The 19,112-nt window shown below is 44.7% G+C and overlaps 1 protein-coding gene across 2 annotated transcripts in view; it reads right to left on the minus strand.

Moving 5' to 3' along the window:
• Positions 1-19,112, minus strand: part of KCNH1 (potassium voltage-gated channel subfamily H member 1) — a 312,341-nt gene that overhangs the window by 168,930 nt on the left and 124,299 nt on the right. For both annotated transcript variants that reach the window (XM_040985617.1, XM_040985616.1), the window contains exon 7: positions 15,715-16,144. In XM_040985617.1, coding sequence (XP_040841551.1) covers positions 15,715-16,144 — 430 coding nt within the window. The remainder of the gene's footprint in view (positions 1-15,714; positions 16,145-19,112) is intronic.

The following is a 19,112-nucleotide window of genomic DNA, read 5'->3' on the forward strand; positions in this document are numbered from 1 at the left end:
TATGGGCCAGCCCATCTGTCCCCAGTGCTGTTGCCCAGTCGCCCACAGACCTGCCATATGGCTGAAAGTGGTGCTTCCGGGCATGGCTAAAATGCCATATCTACCTGCCAACCTGGGAAGGGAGCCCATCATAATGTGAGCCCTCCACAGAGCAGTGACACATTGTGTCCCTATTGCCAGGTAGGTAGGTTGCCAAGAACTGCTCTTTACTTTAATATTCTGGAATCCCTTCCATTCTCTCCATCCTCACTGTATCTTGGCTCAGACCATCATTTTTTCATAAACTAATGCAAACATCACCTATTTGTTCTGCCGCTAATCCTGCCCCCACCCCTCCGACTCAAGCTCAAATACTAATACTCCTTGCTCACTGTCCTCCTGCTCTAGAAGAAGGACCAGCCATTTGCCATGTGTGTCACTCTAGAATTATCCACTATTTTCTGTTTGAGCCTCAACTCTTTTTTAGAAAGATTTGTCTCTTTGAATGTCAGAAAGACAGCGAAGAGACAGACACACACACACACATTTATGCATGAAGAGCGAGAGACAGAGATCTTCCAACAGCTGGTTCATTCCCCAGATGGCCACAACAGGACTCCTGGGTCTCCCACATGAATAGTCAGGATCCAAGTACTTGGGCCATCTTCCACTGCTTTTCTCAGTCCACTATCAGCTGATCCAGAAGTGGAGCAGCCAGGACATAAACTAGCACCTTATGAGATACCAGCATCTCAGGCAGTGGCTTTATTTGCAATGCCACAGCACAGGCAGCCCTGAGTCCAGTGAACAAGACTGTAGTCAAGGGTAAATGGCTCTCACCGACAACCTAGCTTCGTGAGCCTCACGTCCCTCAGCTCAATAAAGGAAAAGCAGGTGGAACTGATCTACCCTGTGCTTCTCTCCAGTGGGGTTCTCCAAGAGTAGTCATATGGTGCAGGAGGACACACTTCAGAACACACAAGTGTGCTCTGGGCTTGTACCCAGTGCTGTGCAATTGCAAGGAAAAATGATCAATTTCTCTGGGTCTTATTTCCTTAACTCCCTCAATTGTGACAGTAGAGAACGAATGACATCATGTGTATGACACACAGTTTGCTCAACACAGAATGTCAGTGTAGGGAATTAGCATAGCTTCATTCTCCCCAGGCCAACTCCCTAATCCAGGATAAACCTGCACTTCTCATGGTAGACTTTATCTCTGTCCCCTCCCCTCCCCTCCCCTCTCAGCTGGGTTTGGGGTCTCCAGAGAGTAGCTGGCTGAAAGGGCATGGGGTTGTCCAACAAAGAGGCAGATCCAAATCCCCAGAGCCTGAAGCCATGGTTCTATTTTTCAGCATGGCTGGTAGCAGAAAGGTCAGCCTGTGACCTTGTGGGAGTCCTTGCCTGCCCCAAGCCTCAGGCTCAGCTTCTAAGCCTAGGGATGGAAACCAGATCTCCAGGACACAGCTGACTGACATCAGGGCATCATGGTAGACAGAGCACCAGGGGCAGGGAGGACAGATACTGATGGGTCTTGCTTCACTGGTCAATGCCATGTGGCTTTCTCCAGATGTGTCTTATGCCTCTCTCAGGATGCTGACTGGAGAACAGTACATCTTGTCATTCCACAACCTTAGTTCCCACTTCTACATTATCGCAGAAGAATGAAGATATTTATATGTCACTTATTTAATTAATTATTTAGGAAAGAAAGACAAGGAGAGAGAAGAGAGGGAGGGAGAGAGAATATGTTATTGATCTGCCATCAAATTACATTTCCATACGTAAGCAATAGTCACAGATGGATCAGGTCAAAACCAAGAGTTGGGAACTTAATCTGGGTCTCCCATACAGGTAGCAGGGATCAAAATACTTGAGCCATCACTTGCTGCCTCCCGGGCTGCATACTAGCAGAACTCAAATTAAGCACTCTGACATGGGATGCAGGTAAGCCAGTCACTGTCAAACATCTACCCCATACTTCTTGACTAACACATTGAGACAAAGTGGATACAATATTTTTAAAGCAGGTATGTCTAAGTATCAGAACCATACTGAATTTGGGGATTTATGAGCCATGGTCTCCACGACCAACCAGTGCATCCTCTCCCACTCCTCATCTCTTGCTGAGACCTAGCAAGCCACACCTTCTTTTCTGTAATGTGAGGACAGAGGAACAGTGCTTGCAGGGGTATATGCTGCTTTCACAGGAAGAAATGATTCAGTTGGCCAGAAAACCCTCAAATGGATACTAACACTGATCAAATTTGTAAGTGAGGCAGGTAGGAGAATAACAAAAAAAGGAAAAAAAGACTATTAAAAATTAAAATCCCTAAGTAGAACATCTGAGGCTCACATGAAAGATATTAGACCTCTTCAACCTTTTAATTTTTTGAGCATCCAAAAATATCAGCAAGAAAATGAAAAGGTAATGCCCCACAGAATGAAGAGAAATACTAGCAAAATCATCCATCAGACAAATAATAGAAAATTTAAAGTATAACTCTGTTAGAGTTAAATCCAAGCATGTACAGGCAAAAATGCCAAAATTTCTTTGAGAAACCCCCAAGAACAATTCTAATGAGAAAGGTACCTGGAAACAAATGCCCATTGTCTCTAAGAAATGAGACAACTGCATCCCTTCTTGAATGCCACGAAGTTATACCCAGTGGACAAGGGTTCATTCTAGCAGGAATTGTGGATTTGGGCTCTCCCCCATGTAAAAGAAAAAAAAATTGCTAAAGCAAAGGATGGGAGGAACATGACTTCACCTACAGATGCTCACCTAGAATAATCTGTGTCGAGGAATGTTGGTACCAAGTGAGATTCTGCCAGAGTAGTGGGAAAGACAGAGTACAGCACCAAAAGGTGCTTTCTATACCAAACTCAAGTCAGGGTCCATGGAAACAGAATGGAACAACAAAAAAGTGAATCAAGTGAAAGAATTAGTTCATTACAGGCATTATGACATAGCCTGTCCTGGTGCCAGAGTTTGCCACATTGGAAGACATTTTGCTCACGTCAGGAAGGAGTAACATCAGCACATCAATGGAGAAAAAGACTCACATCCATAGGATACATTTACATAGTCACTAAGGAACTACACAGGATGGGTCACGGTGGCCAGGAAACAACAGGTGCCACCAGGTGGAGAAAGGGGGCAGCTATAGCCACCTCAGGTCAACCTGAGAATCAGCAATGCTCTTTAACTCCTAAGTAAGGTTATGATGATCTTGTTGATAGAAAAAGCAACCTTTGTTGTTGAACTGGTACTCCATTCTGTGTCTTCCCAAGTGGGTATAGCCAAGGACAACTGCAAGACGCATTTAGATAAATGTCAACAGGTCCGAAGGACAAATACAAAAGCAAATGATAGAAATATGGTTCGCAGGACAACCTAGGAAATGAGTTTGAGCTTCTTCTAAATCCCAAAACTTAATGAATGCCCATTAGAACATAATGAGATGTGATTAATAAGCCCCCCTAAAGAACTGTTGATTATCTGTCCTCACATCATTTCTTAGTAGCTGGTACATAACAGGGGATTGGCAAATATTTGTAGAAGGGTAGGATGGACAGGGAAGCAAAAGCTGAAGGCTTTGGCACACATTCAGCCATATATCTAAAAAGGTCTTTGCCCTGAAATCCTGCTTCCTGGGTAGTGTGGCACTTGGGATACCCTTATCCCCATACTGAAGTCCTGGATGCACAGGAAAATGATGGCTCTCTGCCAAACACATATGGGAGACCCAGACTGCATTCCAGATTCCTAGCTTTGGCTAAGTCCAGCCCTGGCTGCTGTGGACATTTGGGAAGTAGACCAGAAGGCAGATCTGTTTCTGCTTCTTTCTGCCTTACAGAGAGGAGGAGGAAGGGGGGTGGGGGAAGAAAACCTGTCTTCTTCCCCTTGTTAAACTGCGGGAGTCCAGCCAAGAATGCCAGCATCTGCTTGCACAGCACAGCACAATGTAATTAAACACCTGTGCTTCCCAGGAGAGATGGAACCAGAACAACATCCAGGGGAGTACCTGTGGCTACCACCTTCTCCCCACTACCCTGCCTGCAAGGCTGGGCAGCAGGTGTTCCCAATGGCCTGTCCCAATCCCCACTCTATCACTGCAATTTCTGTACAGAACAGCACCCAACTGTTCTGTGCTAATTTGCACACTTGCACGTGGCTAAGGAGGGCCTGCTTATAAACGATAGTGGTTTTTTTTTTTTAACAGTAGTTTCTTAATGAGCACATGCTGCTTCCCTCAGACCAAAACTAAGAAGGGGATCTGGCCCTCGATTTCACAGTTGGGATAAGGAAGAGGTTTCCCTTACCCTTGGCCTAGCCCAATTTCTCTTCCAATCTCCCTCTTCCAAAGGAGGCACAAAGGGTCATCCTTCTGACCATGGGGAACGCTGCAAACAGGGCACCTGCAGCTCTGCAGAACTCACTGCTGTTTTTTCTCGCTTGATTTTTTTTTCAAAGCCTTCTGCTCTTTCAATTTGCTCTTCCTACCAAGACCTCTCTCCTTGCCAAGCTTTCTTGCAGTGATGGTGGGTTTTTATCACCATGCAGCTATGATTCAGAGCCAGACCTCTAGCCGTTGAGAGCTAAAATTATTCTCTCTCACACATGCACAATGGGGAAAAGTGAAAGCAGAAACACTCGGAGTCTGCAAAGTCACAGTCAGGTAAGGATTTATGGAGTTGGCCCTAACAGCTCCTTGTTATGTCACATCCTCAATGGAAAATTTCCTTCTTGATACTTAGTTCTGTAGACAAACCCTTATCAAGCTCTTCTGACACAAACCACGGTGCTGTCCTATTTCCTGCTGTCACCTTTGTACATAGTACCTCCTTCCTGCCCTTAAACCCTCATCCAACACCTACCAAAGTCCCTGGTGCAATTACTTAATGAGCCAGCCAAATTACAGAGCAAACAGACAAAGGACAATTTAAGACTGGCATCAACACCAACCACCAGGTCACCATGGCTCTGGACTGGCTGCCAGGCTGACACAGAGTTACGAAAAGGGCAGGATCTTTGCATTTGTTGATGTCATTTCATTTGTATCATTCTCATTCTCCGAAATTAAACAGCTTGTTCACCTCACAGTAGGTAGTGAAGCCAGGACTTATTCTCTTGCCCCTCTAATCCCACAGGTTTTCTATGCTCTGTGATTTCAAAAATGGGAATTTTGCTCCCAACCCAGTATCAGTTGCCTATGTTGCTTGACCAGTTTTATTGAAAGCAGAAATGGCTCCCATAAGCCATTCTCATCATCTAGGTAATTTGTCTGGGTGGCATCAATTCCAAAAGGGGGCTAGCTAGGATAAGACCTGTAGTATATTTCAGGTAAAAACTCTTTCTCCTAGCAACTTGTCTAGGCAGAAGACTACAAATCACATCTGTGTGTTCAAACGCAGCAAATTAACCTACTACATGCTACAAGGTCTTCCTGTTGGCACATGAAAGACAGCTGGAGATAGTTACCAAGTTCTGGCCCAGTGCAGGAAGAGTCTGAGAGACTGATGGCCAAGAGGCCAGAGCAGGGACCCAGGTTCTCCCTGATCAGCACATCTTTGCTGCTTCTCACCATCACTACGATTAAGAGGCTGGTTGCTTCCTGAGCAGCCTTCCATTCCCAGGCCTGCCTGTTCCACGTTCATCCCACTGCCTTCAATGAGCAGATGGCAGCACAGACTAGTGAAGAGACATTGAGCTTGAAGATCAAACATGCTAGTTTGTATTCTCCTGCTCCAGCAGTCACAAGTTGTTGACCCAGGAGAAGACAACCAGCTTCTCAGAGGCTCCATTTCCTCACCTATATACCAGAGAAGCTAACACTCATGCCACAGGGGTTTTAGGAGAGTTGGGGAATATGTATGACACACTCTGCTTGCAATATATGCTCAATCGCCCATCATAATATTCTTCTTCCTCCTCTTTACAAGTGACATGACTCTCATCCTCTATTCCCTGGCTAAGTGAACTTTCCCTGTCTCACCCCCATGTTGTAGCATAAGCCTGAAAGTTCATTCCATGCATACTTGGTAGTTTCTAGCTTCATTTGCTTTGTCCTGTCTGCATCTGTGTTTCCCAGCCTAGGATTATAAGCAAATGGAGGAGAGGATGCTGTCTTTTATTTCTTCCTTTCTTTCAATCATTCAGTACTTACTAAGCATTCTATAGACCAGCAACAGAATTGGCTCCCATGGCCTCTGGCTTAAGACAGTTAGAGGTCTAATTGCAGAGACAGCTACAAACACAAGCAATGTGCCTTCTCTTGGGAAGGCCGTTGGTGCGTGGCCCAGGGTTCTTCCCTCACCTGTAGGCTCTACACTTCATGACTGATCTTGGAGACAGACTCCTGCCCATGATCCCGGGAACACTCACCTCACCCACTTACTCGTTTGGGTTCCCCTGTCCTACTACAAGTAATGGAAACGCCAAGCTGCATGTACCATGTGCAGTGCTTATTGTCAGTCCTCACACAGTATCTGGTACATGGTGGGCATTCAAGTCAACACAGATATACTCAGGTAAACCATCGAATGGTTGAGGTTCTAGGGAATGGCAGATAAATCTAACATTTGTTATTTCAGAAACCACACTCACTTGTATATTCTTAGAAACGATTTCCCTGATGGGCTTTTTCCTCCCACTAATCTTGAAGAAAAGGAAAATTCTTTTCTTCTTTGTGCAAATTCTTTCTGGGTGTCTGCACTTGTCAAGGCCAGGGGATGAGAGTTGCAATAAATGCTTGACAAGAAGCAGTGGGAGAAGGGAGAACATGCATCAAGGAATCAAGTTCCTTGGCTGAAAGCAGAACGGAGACCTTAACTACCCAAGTGCCCACTTTGATCCCTTTCTCCTCAAACTCTGGGGACACCTGATAAAGAGATTAGTCAGCACCATCCACTAGTATAACTTGGGCTCTGGCTACCAGCTCTGACTGCCACACGGTGATCTGCAGGGTAAGGGCAGTGCTGGGCTTGAGGGATGAGTCCAGCTCCACTTCTCATTACCTGCATGACCCACTAAGGTTGGTCATCAATTGTGAGGCCTCTGGCAAGGTTCTTTCCACAGCTTCCTTGTCCATGATACGGAGACACCAAGATCTGTGTCTGAGGAATTGTGAGATTTTTTTTTAATTAAAAAGTCAGATATACAGAGAGGAGGAGAGACAGAGATGAAGATCTTCTGTCCGTTGATTCACTCCCCAAGCAGCTGCAATGGCCAGAGCTGCACCGATCTAAAACCAGGAGCCAGGAGCCAGGAGCCAGGAGCCTCTTCTAGGTCTCCCACGCAGATTCAGGGTCCCACGGCATTGGGCCATCCTCGATTGCTCTCCCAGGCCACAAGTAGGGAGCTGGATGGGAAGCAGGGCTGCCAGGATTAGAACTGGCACCCATACAGAATCCCGGCGCGTGCAAGGTAAGGACTTTAGCCACTAGACTACAGCTCCAGTGCTAGGAGTTGTGAGAATCAAAGGATGCAGTGGACACAGGATCCAAACAGAAATGAAAGATTGAATTACAGCAACCTTTCCACACAACAGTTTCCATTTAGACAGAAATGCATTTTTAGGCAAGAAGAGATGTGCAGGTCTTGTGAAGCCATATAACATCAGAGACAGCACTCCTCTAGCAATAGGCACTCCATCTTAAAGCCACCTGAGCCACCCTGGGAGACCTCTGCACCTGTGAATGAAGACAGTGTCCTCCCACCACGCATACAAGCCCCCTGTTCATTAGAATCACTATTCAAAATAGTTGTCTTCCATGCAAAGGACCCCCTTTCTGCCATTTTTGCAGTGTCCCAGACTCTTAGCACTGCACTTCCCAACACACACACACACACACACACACCCCTCAAAGAACATTTTCCCTGCTTCACTACAAAATCATTGCAAGGCAAGTACCAAGACAAAGGGAAAGACTCTGTTACCAGAGAAACCGGGGTCACACCCAGGTCAACCACCTGTTATACCATAATGTAGGGCAAGTTACTGGGGACTTTGAGCCTCAGTTTTCCTATTTGTAACACAGGAATAAGAAAGCACAGCATGGGGGATATGACACATTCCCAGCAGAACAGCTGGTCCATGTCAGGTGCTCAATGCCTGGCTAATCCTAGACACTCTTCAACTGTTGCAGAAGGACCTCCTTTGCTGCTCCCAGGCCTCTGCCCTGCCAGGCTTGAACACTGACGCCTGGGAGGCATCCCCAATACTAGAAATCACTTCTCATTCACAGGCATCCTGTTTGACTGCTCTGCAGTCAGGCCTACTCCTCTTCTTAAGAAGGTATGTATTTACTTGAAAGGCCAAGACTAAGAGGGCAAGCTCTTCCATGCACTGGCTCACTCTTCAAATGGTGACAAAGGTGACAAAGGCCTGAGATGGGCCAGGCTGAAGCCAGGAGCAAGAAACTCCAACTGAGGCTCTCTACGTAAGTGGCAGGAACACGAGTCCTTGGGTCACATTCCACTTCTTTCCCAGGTGCATTAGTGAGGAATTGAGTCGAAAGTAGAGTACTCAGGGCTCAAACCAGTACTCATGAGATGCCAGCAGCATAGGCAGCAGCTTAACACACTGCAGTATAACACCAGTCCCAGACCAATTGTTTTTAAGCTTTACTTATTTGGGAAGCAGAAATAGACACCTCATTCATTGGTTCAATACCCTCAAATGCCAATGGATCAAGCCAGAGTTCAGAGCCAAGAACTCCATTTGGATCTCCCATGTGGGTGGCATGTGCAGCCTCTCAGGCATACTAGCAGGAACTGAAGCATGAGCAGAGGTAAAACTCAATCCCAAGTACATCAATAGAAGATGGGGATATCCCAAGCGATGGCTTAAGCCTCTGTGCCATAACATCTGTTGGGAGCAAGTTTACAAATGAAACTTGTATCTTAAATGCAAGAACATATTGAGAGGTGCCTGTATTTAACAACCTGTATATAAAACATTGCAAAACACACCTAATATTTTATGCAAGTTCAAACCCTCTTGAAGTATAACCAAAGGACCAGCAAATGGTTGAGAAAGATCTGCCTGCTTCATCCTACAGACATGCTCTATGAAGGGGAAACAAAGTTTAGAGAGTGAGACACTGTTGTCTGAATACCACCACTGAAAAGCACTACGTCAGGTACTTTCAATCATTTTGCCTTTCCATTCACAAATGGTTTCTCCACTTTCATGTGAGGAACTACCCAAGGTCAAAGTATCTGTCAAGGCTCAAAGTGGGCCTGGAAGTCATTACAAACCAGCTTCAAAGGCTGCTGTCTTTCTATATGCCAGCAGCATGAGCCCAAGCACAATGGAGGCAGGATAGAGCAGGGAGACTCGCAGGCTGTGCCCGGTGGAAGCTTCAAGACCCAGTCGAACTGGAAAACACAAGGTAGGTGTGCAAGATGAATCTAAGATACTAAGAATATGCAAAGAGCACTAGAAAGCAAGGACAAGTGAGTAGCCCAAACTAAGAGCTGAGGACAGAGGGGAAGCAACCAGCTGGAGGAAGGAGAAACAGATGCAGAAGTGAGGAAGTGGTCTCAAGTTGGATCAAAGATGTGAACACACAACCGAAGCGTGTAAGGCAGGCAGAACTTTATACACCCTCATGTTCAGAAGAGAAACAAGCTCATCTGCAGCTAGAAAAGACCTCAAAGAGTGAGAAATGATTTCTCCCAGAGCATCCTGAGCACTGCCCCATTTTCCGAAATAAAATTCAAGCGAAGATGGAGTGAAACAGCAACCCCCGTGCCTCTAAGAAGGGAGAAGTTATTTGTGTTTTCTTTTTCCTAAGATTGAGAAAGAAAACATTAACTGCAAAGAATAAGGATCAATCGCCATCATTAAACATCATTAATTGCCATCATTAAGATCATGACACTGTAACCTTTTCAACTTTTTCAAAGAGCTATCCTAGATCATCTTACAGTTTCTCATCCACCAACAGATTGTCCGGTGAGGCTCTTAGCTCCTCCTACGGTTCGAGCATGTCACTCAGAATTCATGTGCTGGGAACTCTAACCCCAGTGTGTAGTGCCAAAATGCATTGATTAGGTTGCTGAAGGTGATCACATCCTGGAAGGAATGATATAGCTTCCTTAAACTCCACTCAGTTCTCCAAGAGCAAGTTGTTACAGCAACACTGACCCCTCCCTGCTCTCTGGTGTCCCACTTTGCCATGTGACCTCTTGCTGTCATAAGCACACCCAGCACGATGCCACCTCTGGTGCACCTGCCTAGGCACAAGACCATCTAGAATACATACTATTTCTCAGCACCTCCTGGCTAAATGTGGCCAGATTTGCAAGAACCAACTAATGTGCTGAGAACAAAAACAATATGGTTTGTTCAAAGGAAGCAGTGTGGCCAACCTCCCCGCCCCACTTCCCCTTCTTTCTACTTTCCTGGAAAAAGAACATAAGGCTGAGACTGGAAGAGGCATATGGAATCCCAATATGGAAGTCATATGTTGAATACGGCAGAGGAGTTTGGCTGGCTAATGACTGCAGAATAGCCAGATCAAGCCTAAACTTTCAGGAAATATACTTTGGGTCTCTCTCCACCAACAAACCCATTTTCTACACTACAGTAGCTTTGTCAATAGTGCTTCAGACCCCTTTCAAAATTCCAGGGCCTTCTCAATCAGTCAGATTCAGCAAGTTAGTATTGACTGTGTGTATTGACAGTATCCACTGTGTGTTTGAAGTCCTCTAAGGGTGTATCTACAGCCTCTTGGGAGTTGTAACCCTCATTTTGGGAGAAAAAAAAAGAAAAAGAGTATATTGGTTCAAATTCAAAGAGCACTGTTTGATTCAGCATAAATCAAACAGAAATGAGAGACTATGGCTGCATGGGGTGGGGGGGGGGTGGTCCATATTCAAATGTAAACGACAATCCAAGCTGAAAGGAAGCCACAACACACTGCTAGGCTAAAAGAGGGTTAGCTAGTAGGGTCACACGTCCAGGGATGCAGATTAACAGACAAGAAGGTGACTCAAGGAAACAACGAGGGGTGGACCCAGCTGAGTTGCTCATCTGAAGCCTTGAGCAGAACAGGGTCCAGTACAGCACAACTAGAAGGAGGAGCCATGCGCAACTAATCAGAAGCCACAATCCCTAAGGCATAGGCATTCTGCTGGCATTTGGAGGAGCTGATATGAAGGACCACAGAAGAAAATGAATTCCAAAACATGAGTGCTGTGCATTGCCAAGGGAGGAGGCCACCCGAGAGGCCTGGGAGTGGAGAGTCTGCAACAGAAGTCCCATGTCTGGAACCCCTGCCACTATCAGACAAAAAGGGAATGAACAATGGCTTACTTTGAAAATGACAAGATGACAGCAGTGACATTAAGAGCAAAGAAGCAGCAAAGTGCAAGCCCCGATTTAGAAAATGGGAAATGTTTCTGCACAATTACACTCCTACGGAAGGCACCACAGCGCAAGCTGTGTCCCCAGCTGAGACCAAGAACCTCCCAGATAAAAGGGGCACTTCCCCAGACATGCCTTCCTCCCCTGAGGGGTTCTGTCAGATGCTAGGACAAGTTTCAGCCATAGGGGAGATAGCACCTCCAGGCCACTGTCACCAGCTGGGGCACTAGTAGGGTCTGCTTCTCAGGTCCTCACCTGTCTCCCCAACCACCAGACTCACTGGGAACATGGTCTATAGCAGAAGCCTCCAAACCCTCAGCATTCAACCTTAGGGGACTCTCTCAGTCTGCTCCTGTCAGGTAGGAGACACCCTCCCTCAAGTACCAGAGGGCTGTTGTGACCTGGTGCTTCCCTCACCATCAAAAGGATGTCCAAAAAGGCAATCCTGGTATGGTTGGGGAGTAGGTTAAGTTATTGTTTGCTATGGGTGGCCTCTACTGAGCTACCAGTCCCAGTCCTGGCTACTGCACTTCAAGATACAGTTCCCAGTTGACAAGCCTGGGAAGGCAGCAAATGATGGTCCAAGTGCTTGGGTCACTGGCTTTGTCCTGGCATAGCCCGAGTTACTGCCATCATTTAGGAAGTGAAGCAATAGATGAACAATCTGTCTCCCTCCATTCCTGTCGATCTGCATTGAAAATAAGTCAATTTTTAAAGTAAGTGAGTCCCCTCACCACATGTTGGAGTGAGTCCTAGCAGGGTGCTGCCGAAGACTTCTGTGAAGCGGGCAGGGACAGGAAGGCAGGGGCTGGCTTGCTCCAGTTCAGGCCAAGATCCCAGAGCACAGGTTAGATGCAAAATCCAGGTAGCTGGAGACATTATAGATGACCAAACCACACAGCTAAGCACAAAAACTCATTTTAGCCAGTTTTCATTCCTTCCTAATGCAACTCTTCATCAACCCTGAGAAAGGTGAAATAGCTGGAAAATATTTAGCTTGCCTGCTTCCCTCTGGGGAATCAGCCGAGCTGTAATGAGAAACTTGGAGCTCAGAGTCAAGAGAAAGCCTAGATGATGTATATTACAGCTCACACATAGCAACAGAAGAGCCAAGGCTGCCGCTACCAAGTCATGTCAGATTCAATGCAAAGAGGAAAAAATTCCAATTCAACCATTCCCCATTCACATTCATTTTGCATGTTTGACTCTGTAAAAGAACACCAGGCCCCACTGCCAGCATGATCTGGGAGAGAGGCAGCCCCAATCCCTGGACACAAATGCAGCTACCATCCCATTTCCAGAGATCCCACTACTGGGATCAGCCCAAGCCCTGAGCCCTCCAGAAAAGAGGGGAGTATGTGACCGTATCAAACAAAGCAAGGGGACCCAGCAAGCCTACAGCAGTCGTCCTAAAACAATAACAACAACACACAAGCACGAAAAACGTTTCCACTGCAGAAGTCCTGGCTGGCAGAAGTTCGCAGAGAGAATTTCCAACTTGTTGGGATATGTGTGTTCAGGGAGCCTGGGTCTGACCTGCCAGGAGCAGGAGACCTTTAGGTGAATCCTGTCTCTCCTGTATGCCAGCCCTGCATTCTTGGGAGACAGAGTTCACTTCCTTGAGTCTGCACTCACTTATAAACCAGAAATAGTAACCTCTAACATTAACACCTTATTATAACATAATGTTGTTAGAAGCAGTGGCTGGCAAATAACAGGCATTTAGGAAACGGTGCTAATAGACTTGCTTAATGGAGTTATCACACTAGGCTGCCTACTACTTATTACACCTGGTTATTACATTTTTAAAAAGCTAGATAGAAACATTAAGGAACTCTGAGAATGTAGAAGAGAAAAGAGGCAGTAATAACTAAGATTTTTCCCTGGAGACTATATCCAGGAAATTGTACCCTCCGTTGAAAAGTAGTTTTGGGGGAAAATTACTTATCCTTATTATATACCATCAGATCTGTTCTTTATTTCCAAGAAGTTGCAAAGAAATTTCTTCCTATTTAAAAAAAAACTTTGGAGAGTCCTTGTCATGGTGCCTGTTTTCTAACTGGTTTCCTTTCAGCAAACCCTGTGTGAATATCTTGGCTGAGAAGGAGCTGAATCCCAAGCACAGCACCTCTGGTCTCTGATTAGGAGGCCCAAGACTCAGAGAAATGCCACAAGTCCAGCCTAGCACTCAGGTGCACTGATAGACAAGAAACAGCTCTAGAAGAGCAAAGGTTGTAAATCCTGTTCTGGAAAAGCACCTCAAGTTCTAATTAGGCTAAAGCAATTAACTCCCCACAGCTCCTTAACACTGCTTCCCATGGCCCAGCAATCGTCTCCATTAAAACCCATTCTAAAGAGAAGAGCAAACGAAAAGCTGCATTGGCACACATCTCCCCAGTCCATTACCCTCCTTGACATATTTTGCAAGTACTCTCAGGCAAACTCTGCTTGCAGGGAGCGCTTGCAGACAACAGCCTCCTCAGCTTTGAGGAGGCAGTTGCAAAAAGGGAGGTGGCAAACCAGGAGTGTGACAATTTGGGGCAAGGAAACCCACACACAGAGCAAGATGTTGCCTCTGTCAGACCAGCTGCTGCTCCTGTTATTTGTGACAATGGTGAATTCAAATCCCCACCCTGAAGGAACATACCAAGCAGACAGAGTTCTTGCCTGCAGGTGCCACAGTCCAGGAGTCTTCGTGCAGGACAGTCCCAAGAGATGCTGTCAGAGCACTGTCCCCTGCCACAATTGGCCAGTGACATGCCAACAGAGTTCCTTGGCACTTCAACGACAAGTCCAGTCTGTTTGAGCTCACCTCTTCAGGCCTTTTAGGTCTACTCATCCCCTCTGACTCCTTTCAACAAAGGAAAGTCCCATTGTGTACAGTCAAAAGCTACACTGAATTTTGCAACAGTAACAGCAACCCATGGGGTAGTGGGTAAATGAGTCAGGTTTAAGGGTCTCCCTCAAGAATTAAGGTTATTTTAAAAATCTACCTAAGTTATCCAATAACTACTCCTCAACTGAGCAAGACTCTTTTCTTCTATTTTTAATTTGGAAATTTTTCTCAACCAGTAGACATCAAAAATAATGATCACTGTCCAACAGAGGATTTAGAAGGAAAAAGAAACAGACTAATTGCAAAAGAATATTTAACCCACTAGTCAGAAACACTACCATTTTGACATATAATTGATAATTAAAGTTTTAAATTTTTTTCATATATCTTTTCTCCCATGTACTGTACTGTATAGATCTATAGCTATATTTAAAAAGACATGTAGCAGGATCAAAGTCACAACTATTGTAAGATGTAAGAGATTTCAGTTGCTCTTACTAAAATAAAAAGGTAACCATGTGAAGAAAGATTTGTTAATTTGCTTCACTATAGAAATGATTTCACTATAGATAACCTATGAGAGTATGTCTGTTCGTGGAAATCCACATTTTTAAGAACTAAACATTAACTTCAAAAATTCTGCACCAAATCAATTGTGTTTTAATTTCACTTTCCATGATTTTTTTTGAAGTACCTTCATATCAAAACATCAGATGATGTATCTTCAACATTTTAGTAAGAAAAAAAATGCTGACATGAAAACAATCCTACAATACACTATCCTATGAGCAGTTTGATGAGCTATATGTGCAGTACAATTAAATTACAACTTTGTAAAAACCTGAATGTGCTCAAATTTGCATTAAAAACAGCCTGCACGAAATTTCTTTGGAGATCCCTCCACCTGAACTGCTGGTCTCAGAATCCCAACCATGAAGAGACTGTCAGCCAGTGGATTCTGGATAGATTTCATCACGCTTGGAACGGCAAGATTGGCAGCAATTCAGAACAGTTGAACTATCAAAACTGCCTGAACAGGACCCTTGGAGCATGCCCCACGTTGGGGACCTGAGATGGGAGGGAGGCTGGGTGGGGCTTCTCCCTTTGTTTCTCTCCTGACCCCAGATTTCACACTAATATCATTTTTTCCCCCTGAAACAATGCTCTTACCCACTTTCCTGAAGCCCTTGACCCTCTGTACCCTAATCAACTATGTAAGTTTATAAAAAAAAAGTCTGCGTGGGAAGGCACCAGAGATAGCAGTTATCTCGACAAGGCACAATTATGGATAGTCTTCTGTTTCAAGCGCTTTTGTAGTCTCAAAAGCTTTTTGTGCCAAGCACAAGCTGTTTCCACTTCCAGGAAGATTGCAAAGTTTGTCTTTAAAATCAAAATCTTTCCTGTAAGATTTGTCTTACACACTTGGTCCTATTGACCAGTAGTCAATGCCTCATTTGCACAATGTTGGGATGGCCCACCAATGTGCCCCTCACCACCCGCCCCCAGTGCCAGCGTACTTACAGCCAATCATCATGATGGCGACTGCAAAGATCTTCTCGATGTCTGTGGATGGGGCGATGTTCCCAAAGCCCACACTGGTGAGGCTGGTCATGGTGAAATACAGTGAGGAGATGTAGACTGAATTCTTGCTGGGACCACCTTCCCACTTCCCTGAGCCAGACCCATTGAACTGGTAAGGGGTGCCAATGTCCATCGCCAGTTGGTAGAGCCAGCTGTTGTTGCGGATCGTCTTGGTGTCTTCATCAAAGATCTCATAGTCCCCGATGCTGTACCAGATGCAGGCCATCCAGTGTGCAGCCAGCCCAAACACACACACCAGCAGGACCAGCACTGCAGCGCCATACTCAATGTAGTGATCCAGCTTACGGGCCACTCGCCCGAGACGGAGCAGCCGCACAACTTTCAGAGAACTGAACAGGCTGCTGATTCCCTGGGAGAAGAGGAACTCAGGGTCAGGGCCAAGAACCAAGGGTTTTACTCCTTCCCTTCTGCCTTCCTGGCCCACTATTTCAGGCATAGCGCATTTCTATAGGATGCAATATTATACAACACTTAAGAGTATAAAACTAGAATTTTATTCCATGATGGATGGAAAGGAGATTTCCATTAACTTTTTCCATCACCATTATAAAACAGATAAGTGAACAAAACTGAATTGTAATGATACTGTGCAAAAGTATAAAATGCAAGGATATGTCAAAAAGTTCACAGAAAATGAAAATAAAGCAAGATTTTGAAATGCATGCATAGCTTCTCCCGGTGCATGTTTTCCATGAACTTTCTGAAATCCATTCATGTATCATTTTTAGATCATTAACTATTTCTAAATAAATCTTGATGGCTTAATATTTCATATTGTATAATATGCAAAAAGACTTTAAGAGTTGCATATATGTATTTTGCATTGCATACTACTTGGGTAACAGTCCACTGTCATTGTTTTGTGCATGGTTCTACAAGGGTACCTTTAAAGATTCATGGTAAACTACAATTAAAAATTCATTGTAGTGCAAAAAATTTTGAAATCCATGCATGGTTTTTTTCATGTTACCCATTTTCCATGAGCTTTTTGGAAACCTTCTATATGCATGGATCCAAGTTTTCATAACAAAATAAAATTATCTTAATTCCATTACTACATGAACTGTTTAAAGCACCCTTGGCTATGTATGTTGAAATACCCAAGTAGCCCTCAGAAAGATCAATAGTGATTCTTCCTGCATTGTCATACTGTGGAGTGACAGGCAATTTTTGTCACATCAGAATACTTTTTTGGTACACTTACATGTATCTATAATTCAAATTATTTCACTCATTTAAAACGCATTGAAAAGCAGTTAAAATAGAAATAAAAAATCACTGAAAAAATAAAGAATGAAGATTCTGGTTTGGTTTTTTTTTATGAAAGTTAGAAATGATATAGCCTTTCGGGAATTTATATCAGGGCAGGGATTACACTCAGGTATAAAATAAAAATGGAATTAAAAGCAGCTTATTTTAGTTCCAAAAGAAGTTTTAAAAACTGTGCATTTTTCCATAATACGCATTTTCCAAAAACTTTTTGAAGAGCTCTCCTTCAGTTCAATTCTGTCTATGTAAGCATCATCAGGAGAAAAAGCTGAACACTAGAAGGAAGCTCTGAGCTCGCTAGGGCTCACCAACTTCACCAAGCCAGGCCAGTTCACCCAACAGCAGTTCTCTATGGAACGGCACTGTGATAGTGGAAAGAAAGCCAAAGTGAAAGCAAGAAAAGGGGGTCTTGGACCCATAGCAATCACTAACTTGCTATTAATTGGGACCAATCAATTACCTCTTAGTTCCTTATCCAGACAAGAAACGAGGTGCACTATACTCTCCGAATCATCTCCAAATACCACCACACTTCCCATCTCCAAAGGAAACTAAAAATCATTCATGAAGCCAAAAGATGCAAAATTCCATCATTCCTGTTCTTACTTCCAGGATGTATACAAGGGAAATTTTCATCTATTAGCTTTTAAATGAAGCAGGAAAAGCTAACAAAACAAAGATTTCTTTGAACTAAGACTTCATCTTCCTGACAGAGCAAAATTCCAAGAAAGGCTGATAGCTTTTCCCAAGTATGACTGAATGGCTCTTCACTCCTCTAGACACTAGAAGTTTCCAAGTCACTACTAACTCTTACTCACTGTCCCTTTAATGCCACCCCCCAAGGGACAAGTTATGCCAGACAGAAGGAAAATTCTAAAATGTAAAAATGCATTCTGATGAGTGAAACACCAGGGCTGTTTCCTCTCCCCATGCACACAGCTCAACTCAATTTCCCAGGTTCCTTCCACGTGGTGGGGGTCCTAAGATGAGTTCCAGCCAATGGAATGAGACAAAAATGTCAGTTTCTGGCCTCCACAGTCCACCCTCAACATGCTTACACCTTCTCTAAGCATGCCTTCCAGAAAAGGCTAGTGTGACCTTGTGACCATATGCTAAGGACCGCAATCTACCATATGGACAAGTCTGGGTCCCTGAGGGACTCTGGAACACACACCGCTAAGTCCCACACCACAAGTCAACTTGAATTGTGTTGTAGAATGAACGAGGAAGCAGCCACTGACAGTCTGTGGGACATCTGTTGCAGTAGTCAGCATGGGCCTTTCCTGGCAGAAACCTGCCACTTGAACACAAAAAGCACATGTGCAGCAGTGTCTTGTCTACACAGACCACAGACCAGGTTGTCACTCAAATTATTGTGATTGGCTGAAGAGGAGAGGGGTGAGATTCATGAGTGTAAGTCCAAGTTTCAGCTGTCCCACCTGACTTCAATCCAGCTTCCCTGCTAATGCACCTGGAAAAGTAACCGAAGATGACTAAAGTCCTTGGTCCCTGTCACCCATGCATGGATGAAGCTCCCGATTTCACTTTGGCCCAGCCACAGGCTACTGCAGACATTGGAGATCAACCCAGCCAATGGAAGATCAAGCTCTCAAACTGCTGTTCAAATAAATAATTTCTTTGAAACGGATTTTCTAGGCCAAGGGAACACATCCCCAGCTCATCCAAATGGTTAACTTTGACCTAGGTTATCTCTGGACTGTCTAGTATTTTTCCCTTGGGTATCTTTTCCCTCCACAGGCTTCTCTCAGTCACCTGCTGTGCACACAGGGCTAAGGCATGGCCTCAGATTAAGGTGCAGACTGATGGGGCGATGGGGGGAAGGAAATGGGCACTGTCTCAACACGGGGCATTTGCATTCTAACAAAAGGAGAAAACCTTAGGAAGCCAATTTCCAATGGTAGAATCAAAAGTAACCACAGCCTGCATAAAGGAGATATTTTGGGAGGCAAAGCAGTCTTTCTGATGACTCAGAAATCAAACGCCTTGCAGGCAGCCACCTACTCTCCACTCCTCATAGGCAAGTTTCT

Source organism: Ochotona curzoniae, unplaced genomic scaffold, assembly GCF_017591425.1.
Source record: "Ochotona curzoniae isolate NIBS_2020 unplaced genomic scaffold, NIBS_Ocur_1.0 contig_430, whole genome shotgun sequence".
In the NCBI taxonomy this organism is placed as follows: Eukaryota; Metazoa; Chordata; class Mammalia; order Lagomorpha; family Ochotonidae; genus Ochotona; species Ochotona curzoniae.